At 35.5% G+C, this 13,169-nt stretch overlaps 1 protein-coding gene across 4 annotated transcripts in view; it reads left to right on the top strand.

Annotated features, from left to right (window-relative positions):
- The window catches only part of Diaph2 (diaphanous related formin 2), an 812,745-nt gene that overhangs the window by 54,700 nt on the left and 744,876 nt on the right, over nucleotides 1-13,169 (top strand). For all 4 annotated transcript variants that reach the window (XM_070040099.1, XM_070040098.1, XM_070040100.1 and 1 more), the window contains one exon: nucleotides 12,155-12,259. In XM_070040099.1, coding sequence (XP_069896200.1) covers nucleotides 12,155-12,259 — 105 coding nt within the window. The remainder of the gene's footprint in view (nucleotides 1-12,154; nucleotides 12,260-13,169) is intronic.

Raw genomic sequence — 13,169 nt, 5'->3', positions numbered from 1 at the left:
CCAGCCCCTAAAGCTCCAAATTTTGAAAGTTTCAGATAATGACTTATTTCATACAGCACAGATGTATTATTAAACTGGTGTGTCTTCTTCCTTAGTTTGTAGAAGTGAATTGTGCATTTTAGCAGCCATTTATTGGAATGTGCTGTGTGCTAAGTAGGATGTTAGAGGCCAGAGGTATAAATGTGAATTCAATACTGCCTTTTGCATTGGAGAGCCCAAGGGTTAGTCAGGGAGCCATGTGAACAAATGACTTCCATGTACTGGGATAACTTTGAATATGCTGCTTAAGTGTATACTTCTTAACCTCTTAACCTGTACAGTGGCTCAGGAAGAAAGCAGATAAAAATGTGAAGGAACTATGAGAGTCAGTGTCACTTTTGAATTATCATTCTTTATTTTTTGGCATTACAACCATTCTCATAGTTTTGAACTTTGTACTCCATCCCACTCCAAGGCCTTCTCTAGGTACAGGTACTCTTCAATTCTGAACAAAGAGCTGTGAACGACTCAAACACTAGCCCTACTATCACAAAACTCCCTTACAAATGCCAAGTACTTATTGCAGAAGACAAGGATCCCAAAGATATTATTCCTACCACATACTTATAATCCCTGATATTTGTGAGCAACAAATTAGAATTATCTAGGTTTAAGGCCAGCCCAGGAAGAAAGTAGAAAAGTTAGTTAGACCCTATTTCAATTAAGGAACTTGGTGTGTTGGTGCATGATCTTTGTAGGCTGTAGGTAGAATGATAGTGATCTGAGGCCAGCCCAAGGCAAAAATGAGAGACCCTACCCTACCTGACAAAACTAAAGCAAAGTGGTGTGGAAGAAGGGCTGGAATTGAGGTAGACTGCCTGTTTAATACTCACTATGCCCTGAATTCAAACCCTAGGCCAATGAAGAAGACTTTCATGGCACATGAAAACTATGAATTTCATTGTCCATGAATGAGGTTTTGACCATTTGTGAAACCCTTCAGTGACTCCTTTATACTACAGCAGAGTTGAGCACAAAGATAAACTGAAATGGTGGTGGGGTATAATGGCTCATGTCTATAATGTTTCTGGTATTCCCAGCACTAGACATACTGAGACAAGGGTCAGCTAAGCTCCCCAGGGAGTTCAAGGTCAGCATGGACTACACTGTGCAATTTTGTCTCAAAATAAATAAAAACAAACAAAAATCCAAGACAAAGCCAGAGACAAAACCTTGAAATAATGAAGGCATTTACTGTTTTGACTTATGGAGTAGTTTAGTAGTAGCATCTCTTACCAGGGGAAAAAGAATTGATATGTGTGCCTATAAATAGATACTTCATCAAGTAACTGTTTTAACTTATGAACATATGCATGTACTGATGGTATAACATTACAAAATACATAACAAAAAGTGGGAAGCATGAAATGAACAAGACTTTCATATAATTTACAATGAACTTAGTTTTTAGTCTTCCAAAAGTCTTTGCTGTCATGGTTAATAACTTTTGAGTGAGAGTAGTGTCACGGTCTCCTTTTTTAAAAAATGTCTATACTTAAAATGGACAGCAATTAGAAGGTTCAGTTCTAAGTTCATTTTATGTTGATACTTGGCTTTGATCTTTCATAGTTGAAAGACAAATCTGACACTGATACATAGGTTCAAATGGAAATAAAACACAGTAACACTTATTAAATCACACTATTAATTTTTCTCAGTGCAATTCATGAATCAAGCAAATGTTTCCTGCTGAAGAGTACCTACTAAATTTCCTTCCTCCCTCAGGGTAGTTGGTTGTTAGTACAGCTCATCTGGAGTGTTGCATTTTTCTATTTCCAGATATATGGGTTCAAGATGGGCTTTAAAAATTAAATCTTCAACAAATGTCATTTGACATGTGGGCTCTTTCCATGTTTTCTTACTAATTGCCTTATTTTTTTTTTAGTGGCTACAACTTTCCTAAACAATACTTACTTTCAGCAATTTTGAAATACTTTATCTTGACATAGCCTGAGATATCTTTGTAAAGTACAAAATATTTTCATGATAACTTTCTATTGCAATTAGAAATATTGTACTGTATTTGGAATTCATTTGTATTTTAAAAATAAAAATAAAAGCAGTAAAGCACAGGTGGCTCATGCCTGTAATCCTAGCTACTCAGGAGGCTGAGATCAGAAGCTCACAGTTCAAATCTAGCCTGTGCAGAAAAAAATCTCTGTGATACTCTTATCTCTAGTTAACCACTTAAAAAAAGTGAAAGTGGTGCTGTGGTTCAAAATGGTAGAGTACTAAGCTTGAGAAAACCAGTTCAGGGACAGCGCCCAGGCCCTGAGTTCAAGCCCTACAACCAAAATAAATAAATAAATAAATATGTTTTTAAAAGGTATATTCTTTCTTCAAGCCACTACTTGAATTTTACATATTTGGGTAATCTTACTGAGGAATCCTTACCCAGTTGTAGTTTTCTCTGGAAAGAATCTTTTTTTTTTTAAACATTAAATTAGTCTTGTATTTTTTTGTGGTAAATTTCTTTTTCTGTGGTAAATTGTCCTCTTAGTGACTCAAAGAAAAGTAGTTTATATATTTCATTCTTAAAACAATCTAGCAAGTATTATAAACTGTTTTATAAAACACTGTTTTTATGCAGCTGTATAGTAAACCTCCCACACGAGTAATTTTCTGATACTTTAGCCAATTTTGGGCAAAGATTTCTCAGTTTCTTTTGATACAATTTGCTGGCAAGAAATATATTTTAGATTACTACTGTGCTATTTTGCATGTGCCTTTACCAAGTGCTTTCCCAGTTCCATGGGACCTTTTGTCCTTTGCTAGTAGAGAAAGAAATTTCAAAGAGGTTTCATAACATGTGCCATTAATTTTACCAAATATCACTAAGGTACAGGACTGAGTATCAGAGGATTCTAATTGTTGCTGATAAAATGGAAGCTTTCTTTATACACTGGATGCTTGAGTTTTAAATGACTTTGTAATTTGAGGTGCCTTAATACTACTATCGTTCCTAATATTTTAAAGTATGAGTTAAACATAAACAGAGTCATCAGGGTGAATGCTATCTGTCCATATTTAAATATTTGTCTTATTAGCCTTAGATAGCTTATTAGACTTAGATTTTTTTCCTGTGTGATATCAGACAAGAGTCTCAGATTTATGATTAGGATGTGTAATAGTCTAACATTTTCTTGCTTCTTTGTGCTTGCTTGCATCATTGGTATTATGCTATTATCCTCAATGTGTTGTCATTGTAGGAATCATTTAGAGCCATTTTCTGAGGGTTGAATTAGTTAAAACTAGACAAAATAATCAGCAAATGCACCTAAACTGTTCCGTATCATCTAAGTATGTTGCAATACACTACAAGTTGGTAAAAATGAATTCTCTCCCTAAGCTACCTATGTATCAGTTGAACCTATGGATACAGTGAATTATTGATGCTTATTGTCAGCGAAAGTTCAATGCTTATTGTCTATAAAATATTACTAAGACTTCCTTTCCTTGCTCCAGAGAGTTTTGTGTGTAATATCTGTATTCTAAACACTGCCTGAAGATTGAGTTCTGGATTAAAGATCTTGACAAAGTGAAATAATATTTTATATTTTCTCAGGTTGAAATAATCTATTCTGACATAACTCTCCTGAGGGGAAAGGAGGGTATGTAGTTCTTCAAAATTGAAACTTTACAACAGAACCTTGGAAGCAGAAATGCATGAGGAGTTTTTGTATCATTCCCCAGTAACATTCACTTATATCATACCTTTGCCTCTTGTTTTTGGCTGCATACTATTCTGAGAGATAATATTTGAACACTTTTTTTTCCTCTGACTTTCCTTTTCATCTGAGCTCTTATGCCTTAAGTGGCTACAAACTGTCTAGGTACAGCCATCTGGATCTTTTGAACACTTAAGGTATTTTATTTACACCAAGTTAACATGACTAATAGAAATTCAGTGATTCTTTCACTGCTGTGTGTATGTGTGTGTGTGTGTGTGTGTGTGTGTGAGAGAGAGAGAGAGAGAGAGAGAGAGAGAGAGAGAGAGAGAGAGAGAGAGAGAGAGAGAGAGAGAGAGAGAGAGGGAGGGAGGGAAGGAGGGAGGGAGAGAGGGAGGGAGAGAGAGAGAGAGGAAGAGAGAGGGAGAAGTAGTAGAGCTTGAACTCAGGGCCTGAGCACTGTTTCTAACCTTTCTTTAAAAGTAATTAAGATTGCCTGTTTTATTTTCTCTAGAATATAGACAAGGTAAAAAAAATGAAATATTTCAGTAATAGTGGTAATAATAATAGATATTTTTACCTGATTAAAACAATGAAAAAATAGTAAAATGAGAGGAAGGATGTTAAGGTTCTGAGGTAAGTTATGCAAACAAAGTTGAGTTGTCATTATGGGTTACTACAGACTGGATGGCTTAAACAACTGAAATGTTTTCATCAGAGACTAGAGGGCTTAGTTCAAGGTGCTGGCAAGATAAAGCTTTGATTCTGAGGCCTCCTTACTTGGGTCCTGCAGCTGCCATCTTAATAGCTGTTTGCCCACATAGAGAAAGGACATGAAGTTCCAGCTCTTTAGTGCCTCTTCATATAAAGACACAAATCCTAAAGCATCACAGCCTTCATCCTTATGACCTCATTTAACCAGTTATTTTCTTGGTGGCTCATATCTCCAAATGTATCTCTCTAAGGAACTGGGGAAGATGAACAATTTATTTCCCTTATTTACTACAGGAAAATATGCAGATATTAATGTTTTGTAAAGAATATCTTCTGATTCTAGTTCAAAATGATTGAATACAAAATATCAATCCAAGAAGAGATTTCCTCTAGCCTAAAAGTAGAAGATACCTGTTAAGTTCATTTGCCTGTTTTTGCATATAGAACTAAGTGATATACCTTCATACAGATTTTCTAGTGTACTTGCTTTTTTTACATAATGATGGTTTAATACTTTAGGATGACATTCTTCTAGGAGCCTCCTATATTTGCACCTAAGCCTCTCCAGTTTATTGCTTGCTTTCATGATATTACCTCATATTATGAGGTAGTCCCGAGAAAGTCTTAAATTTTCATATCTGACTCTAGGCTATATATGCTTTTTGTCTGCCTGAAATTGAACTCTCCCTTTGATTTATTTAGAACCACATCTACGTTCCTATATCAAGTCACATGAATATCCCTGATATTTTGTGCTCAAAGGCCAGGGCTCTACCACTTGAGTCATAGCCGTACTTCTGCCTTTATGGTAGTTAATTGAAGGTAAAAGTCTCACAGACTTTGCTGCCCAGGCTGGGTTCAGTCTTCCTGAGTAGTTAGGATTACAAGTGTGAGCCACCAGTGCCTGGCTTCATTAGAGTTTTAAAAAGAAATGTTTTGTTCTTTCTCGCTAATAGGAACTAGAAGAGTCATGGAACCACCCCTTAGAAATCAGTTTAGATAAATCTATTTATTTAAAACCTTAAAATAGTCACACATTGTTTCAATCATTGTTCATATGAGGATATATTTTTGTCATTCATCCAGTACTTCATAGCCTAGAAATTGTAAAATACTTGCATAGTTGCCATTAAAAATGAACAGAAGGAGGCAATAAAATTCAGATTTAAAAACAGTGGAATCATCTAGCCTTAAGCTGAAATTAAGACATTGCAGGAACAGAAACATTTAATTTATAGAAAGTTTTTAGTTTTTGAATTGTAGATATATTCAATTTTGAACCATTGTAGATTCATTAAATAAATGTTCTACTTACTAAAAGCTTGATTTTGTGTTTTGAAATTAGTGTGCAAAGAAGTAGTTTCATATTCAATTATGTTGTTGAGAGTTAATATTGAATTATGAGTATTGCTCTATTTAGTTTTATTATTGTATTATAAAGCTGGAGTTAATGATTTGGAAGTATCAGCTGCCTAATTAGTAGTGTATATTTTTATTTCCATAAGAATGAAATGAGTTGTTATAGACTCGTATGTTCATATAAATGATACCTATTTTCAGTCAGTCTCTGCAGCCAATATATAAGTATCAAACATGATGATGACTCTACAGCAATTTAAAATATTTAAAGTATGATCCCAAATATTGCACTGGATCAACAATTATTTATTAAATGTGTGTTGCACTATAGAAACTGTTCTGTTTGCTTAGACTACAGAGATAAATAATTTTGTGCCCTCTATTACTTTGTAGTTTTGAGGGGATACATTTATCACACAGTTTTGGTGTATGTTGAATGAATATGCAAGAACCAGAGTAGGCCGTCCATGCTCATTTTGAGGCAAAACTTCCTGAGAAATCAGTAGTTGAGCATAATCTTAAAATATCTTAGCCAGATGTGGATTTGGTGTGGGTGTGTTTGTATAACAGGTCACATGAGGGCGGGGCCAAGATGACAGTACTCCAGGCAGACAGAATAGCATTATGAAAAAATAATAATGAAAATCTGTAATAGCATAATGCATGTAACAACTACATTCACTTAGTATTATTAAAACATAATAGCGGGGCTGGGAAGGTGGCTCAGTGGTAGAGCGCTTGCCTTGCATGCTCAAGGCCCTGGGTTCGATTCCTCAGCACCACATAAGCAAAAAGAAAAAAGCCGGAAGTGGCGCTGTGGCTCAAGTGGTAGAGCACTAGCCTTGAGCTGAAGAGCTGAGGGACAGTGCCCAGGCCCAGAGTTCAGGCCCCACGACCGGACCCCAAAAAAAAAAAAAAAAACAACATAATAGCTATGGTCAAAAGTAGTTTAGGCAATAAGGCTGTGGAGGTGGCATTATTAGCAGGTTGCATTCTTTGAAGACTAGTTAATATATAGTCTTGATATGCTTGATCACAATGGTGACAATATTTCCCTTATTGTTTATTTTCTTATGAAGTAATTCTACTCTGAAGGCATAATCACAGCTGTGTAAGCCACTACGTCTCCATTATTTCTACATAGTATTATAGAAATGTCATTGAAAGACCTGATTCTGACCTAATACCACATTGCTCAACACACACACACACACACACACACACACACACACACGCAAATGTCATTGAAAGAGGACCTGATCCTGACCTAATACCACGTTGCTCAACACACACACACACACACACACACACACACACACAAATGTCATTGAAAGAAGACCTGATTCTGACCTAATACCACATTGCTCAACACACACACACACACACACACTCACACACACACACACACACACACACACACACACACATGTCATTGAAAGAAGACCTGATTCTGATTCTGACCTAATACCACATTGCTCAATACACATACACACACACACACACACACACACACACACACACACACACAAATGTCATTGAAAGAGGACCTGATTCTGACCTAATACCACGTTGCTCAACACACACACACACACACACACACACACACACACACACACACACACAAATGTCATTGAAAGAAGACCTGATTCTGACCTAATACCACATTGCTCAACACACACACACACACACACACACACACACACACACACACACACACACGTCATTGAAAGAAGACCTGATTCTGATTCTGACCTAATACCACATTGCTCAATACACACACACACACACACACATACACACACACACACACACACAAATAAATGTCATTGAAAGAAGGCCTGATTCTGACCTAATACCACATTGCTCAACACATACACACACACAAATGTCATTGAAAGAAGACCTGATTCTGATCTAATACCACATTGCTCAACACACACACACACACACACACACACACACACACACACACACACACACACACACACACACACACACGAGAATTAAATAAATATGGTAGAAAAGGTGATTAACAAAAAATGAATATTTAATATGAATGATCTGTTACTGTAGTGGGTACAGGTAAATATCATGAGGTTTTCCCTGTCTGTAGAGTGAGTATAGGTTCAATATCTCTTACCCAAAATGTTTTTCAGGTTTTTTTTCATTTCTGGATATTAAAATGTTGTGTAGACTTTGTTGATAATTCCTAATCTCATAATCAGAAATCCAAAATGTTCCCAAATCTGAATCTTACTGAGTATCATATTGACATTAAAAAAGTCTTCATAAATCATGCTCCAGGAATTTTGGACATTGGATTTATGGATTAGAGATACTAAATTTGTATTTTATAGACATATTTGATAATTTTACATGGATTTTTTTGTTTTGCTATCACATTCTCACATGAGCCTTTGATATTCTTTGCTAACTAGTTTACTTGATTAGTAAATAGACTGGTTAGAATTATTGAAACAGTGAAGGAAGAAAAATATTTAATTTTTACTTAAAAATTTACATCTAATTTTTTAGGTTCATCATGTAAATGAGAATATGTGGGTTTTCTTTTTTATATCTTTCTGGGCCTGACTCATTTCAGTTGGTGTACTCATTTTCAGATCTGACCAAGTTGTTGGAAAAGATTGGGTTTCAGTTTCTCCTCTCCTCCCTCCCTCCCCCCCCTCCCTCCCTCGCTCCCTCCCTTCCTGTTTAAACTCAGGGCCTTCTGTTCTGCCACTTGACCCACACTTCTAGCACTGGCTTCCATTCTCTATTATGGCTGAAGAGCATGGCATTGTGGCTATGTAGCACATCCAGTGAGGAAAAATTAGATGTAAACTATTTCTCAGCTATTGTAACCAATGCTGCTGTAAACATGGAGGTGCAGATGTGTGAACTCTGGGCTTGGGCACTGTCCCTCAGCTCTTCAGCTCAAGGCAAGCGCTCTACCGCTTGAGCCACAGCGTCACTTTCGGTTTTCTAGTGGTTTATTGGAGATAAGAGTCTCAAGGACTTTTCCTGCCCTGGCTGGCTTTGAACCATGATCCTCAGATCTCAGCCTCCTGAGGGGCTAGGATTACAGGCGTGAGCCACTGGTGCCCAGCATTATTTCATTTCTTTTGGCTATATACCCAGTACTGAGGCTGGTGGTAATTCTGTTTTTTGTTTTGTTTTGTTTTGTTTTTTGTTTTTTGTTTTTGGTAAACTCTGGATCCAGGCTCTGTCCCTTAGCTTTTTTCACTCAAGGCTAGCACTCTACCACTTGAGCTGCACCTCTACTCCCAGTTTTTCTTTTTGTGTGTGTGGACAATTGGAGAAAAGAATCCAGAGTATTATGGACTTTTCTCCTCAGATTGGCTTTGAACTGCCATTTCTCAAATCTCAGCCTCCCGAATATCTAGCATATCAGGCATGAGCCACCAGCACATGGTGGTAGTTCCACTTTCAATTGTGGAAATTCTACACTTTATTTTTAAATAATAGCTATACTAATTTATATTCCAGTAATTTACATTTTTGTAGAAATGAGGAATGAAATAGTGTTTTCCAGAGGCTGAGCAGTGTATGGAGGGAGAGAGGATGGGGAAAGGTTGGTCCATGAGTGCAGTGTATGAGTTAAATAGGAGACTAGAGTTCTGGTGATTCATTGCCCAGTATAGTTATTTATAGTTAACAGTGGTGTATTTTATACTTCAGTATAGCTATATATGAGCACCTTGAATATTTCTGACACTATAAAGATATAATGTATGTTTAAGATGATGAATATACTAATTTCCTTGATTCTTTCATTATACCCTTTATACATGATTCAAAACATAACACTGTACTCCATAAATATGTGGTTATTAAATGTCAACCAAAACGTAAAAACTACAAAAATTCAAATGTCAAATGGAAACATACAATTCATATACCGTAATAATTTTGTGTTCTTAGTATATTCAACTCCTGTGCAACTATAAATCAATCAATTTCATATTATTTGTATTACCCCTAAAAGAAACACCATATCCTTAAACAATACTAATCAAATCTGTTCTTTTCTACTTTCCTGACAGTGGCAAGCATTAGTTTTTTGTTCTATCTCTATAGATTTGGCTTGCATGGGTATTTTATGCAAATGGACATATATAATACATAGTCGTTCATGCCTGAATTGTTTCAATTAGCATGATACAATTTCAGAGTTTATCTGATTGATTCTTTTTGGTGGCTGAGTAATACTCTGTTGTGTAAGTATATCTTATTTTGTTTACTTATCACTTTTTAGATATTTGGGTACTTTGTTAATTTTGGGTTATCAGGAATAATGTAACTAATAAACATTTTTTATAAGTTTTGTTGTGGAAATGTATATAATTTTTGAGTCCAGGTCTAACAATATATTCCTGGCTGGACTAGAATTCATGTTCTTCCTCCCTCAGGTTTCTGAGGGCTGAGATTATAGGTATGTGTCATCACACCCAATGTAAAGATACGTTTTCATTTGGCTTGGATATGTAAGCTGAATTATATAGTATGTTAAACTTATGTTTAACTAGTTTGAGGAATTGCCAGAGTTTTCTAAAATGGCTGCATCATTTCACCTTCCCATTAGCAATGTGTGAAGTATCAATTTTTTTACACCATTGCAAGTATTTTTTACCTTTATTAAAATGTAGCTATTCTTATGGTAGTAACGTGATGGCTGTTTTTTAAATATATATATATATATATATATATATATATATTTGTTGTAAACATATTGTACAAAGGGGGTACAGTTACATGAGTAAGGTAATGAGTACATTTCCTATCGAGCATTGTTACCCTTTCCTTTGTTTTTCCCCTACCATCCCTTCCCTACTCCCCAGCTTCTCCCCAGCTTCTCCCCTCGCCAAGCTGTAAAGTTCATTTTCAACATAGTGTTTTGTACATCTTATAAATAATAACGGTGAACATCCTTTTTTTGTGATTAATGCCTATTCTTAAATATTTTTTGGTGGCTTACACCTGTAAACTTAGTTACTCATGAAACTGAGATCTGGAGGATCATGTTTCAAAGTCAGCCCAGGCAAAAAAAAAAAAAAAAATTACTCCATCTCAAAATAATCAGCATGAAGCAGAGCTGAAGGAGGTAGTGCCAGCCAAGAAAACAAGACAAACTAACATGAAGCTTTCAGTCCTTACTACCTTGTCTGTATGGGTATACATCCCATTTTAAATGTGATTTGTAGCATTTTAACCCATTTTGTAGAGTAACTTTTTCTCTTGGGGAATTTAAAACCCAGTAATTTCCCTCTTCCCTCATATTTCATGAAGGGTGTCTTCTTCTTATGTTACAAAGACTGACATGAGTTTTATAATGAAGAAAATATTTTTTTGTGATGAACTTGTTAGATGTTTTGTAGCACAAAAATAAAGGTGGATTCCCAACCATATGAAAGTTAACTGAACCTCAATAACAATGTTTTCGTTTCCAAGGAGTAGTTTTTGTTATCCCAATATAATAAGTATATTTCTCTCTTTTTTTTTTTTTTTTGTCGGTTATGGGCCTTGAACTCTGGGTCTGGGCGCTGCCCCTCAGCTTTATATCTCAAGGCTAGCGTGCTACCACTTGAACCACAGTGCCACTTCTGGTTTTCTAGTGGTTTATTGGTGATAACAGTCTCATGGCCTTTCCTGCCTGGGCTGGCTTTGAACCACGATCCTCAGATCTCAGCCTCCTGAGTAGCTAGGATTACAGGTCTAAGCCACCGGTGCCCTGCTTCTTTTTGCTCTTTTAAGTGCAGCAGCTTTTTTTTCCTTTAGTGCTGTGTGTACATGTATACACACACACACATACACACACACACTCTCTCTCTCTCTCTCTCTCTCTCTCTCTATATATATATATATATATATATAGAGAGAGAGAGAGAGAGAGAGAGAGAGAGAGAGAGAGAGAGAGTGTGTGTGTACACACATATATATATATGTGTGTATATATATATGTATATATATATTCCCTGTTAATTTGACAATCATGACAATCATAATTGCTTTCCTGGGCTTATGGGAGCATCTACTGAAAAGTAATTTGTGTATGTATGCATTGGCTATCCAGGTAAATATATAGCTTTTCATATGCCCATTTAGTCTGTGGAAAAGTTTAAAAATATTTTTTTCTGCTCCATGCTAGGCTATGTAGTAACAGAAACTATGAACACATGGTGAAATTTAAACAAGTTTATGTCATCTGGAGTGAAAATGAGTAGGAAATATCCCCAAAATACTATTTCTGTTTGTTATAGCATGCAAGAATATTTTAAGATGTAAACATCATTAATATTTATTAATCACTTGAAATTCTTAAGCAGACCACTCATAGTAAATGTTCTTTCCTACAGGAGGACATGAACCTTAATGAAGAAAAGAAAGCTCCTTTACGAGACAAAGATTTTACCACCAAGCGTGAAATGGTTGTTCAGTATATTTCTGCTACTGCCAAATCTGTAAGTACAGAGACTTTGCTGGCACTAAGATTAGACTTAGCATTATCTGTTTAAAAATGAACAAAGCTTACATCTTCCCATTCTTGCCTCTGTACTTATACAGGCTGTTTAGGAAGCAGTTTAAAGATGGATGCATATGGGTGGAAGGTTCCTGAGGTAGTATAGTCCAATGAGTTTTGGGACAGAGTTTTTGTGCACTTGGTAAAAATTTTATAGCCATTGAGACAGGTTGTTAGATGAAAAGTTTGGACAGTTGAAGGAGAAGGCACAAACATACCATAGTCACTTTTAATCAAGTTTACATTAAAGCTGTGCATCTAATATTTGAATATACATTTTTAGCAATGTTTTTAATATGCTCACGATTTTTTTAAACTTTTATATAATGCAGGCTGTGGAAGCTGTCTCATAATTTATGTACAGCTGTGTTTAAGGTAAAGGAAGCATTTAATAGGAGCTTTAATCAAATCAGGTGTGATTCCTAAGGCCTGAAAGTAGGGTTCACTGTTTTAATAGGGTTTTGGTTTGTTAGCTTCCTAAGTCACTTTCAGAAATAGTTTTCAGTTTTGATTTGTTTTTATACAAAACTGTATTTTTGAATTGGCAAATGTGTTTTTTTTACTTTCATAAAGAAAGAGGTTTTCATATTTACAATGAATAAAATCCCTGTGCATTGTTTGCTTACACATAAACATGCATACACAGTAATTTTGTTGTGTATATATATATATATATATATATGTGTGTGTGCATACATGAACATTTCAAATCTATATTTTAAAGGTAAGCAGTTGATGAGTAAAAGAATACTTCTGCATCTGAAAAATATATTCTAAAGTTCTTTAGCTGTCTAATTAATATTATTTTAGTACAATAATCCAGTAGCAATTACTGAATTTTGTGATTGTAT

Source organism: Dipodomys merriami, unplaced genomic scaffold (assembly GCF_024711535.1).
Source record: "Dipodomys merriami isolate MVZ:Mamm:240054 unplaced genomic scaffold, mDipMer1.0.p SCAF_3, whole genome shotgun sequence".
NCBI lineage: Eukaryota > Metazoa > Chordata > Mammalia > Rodentia > Heteromyidae > Dipodomys > Dipodomys merriami.
This window is presented reverse-complemented; position numbering and strand designations above follow the sequence as displayed.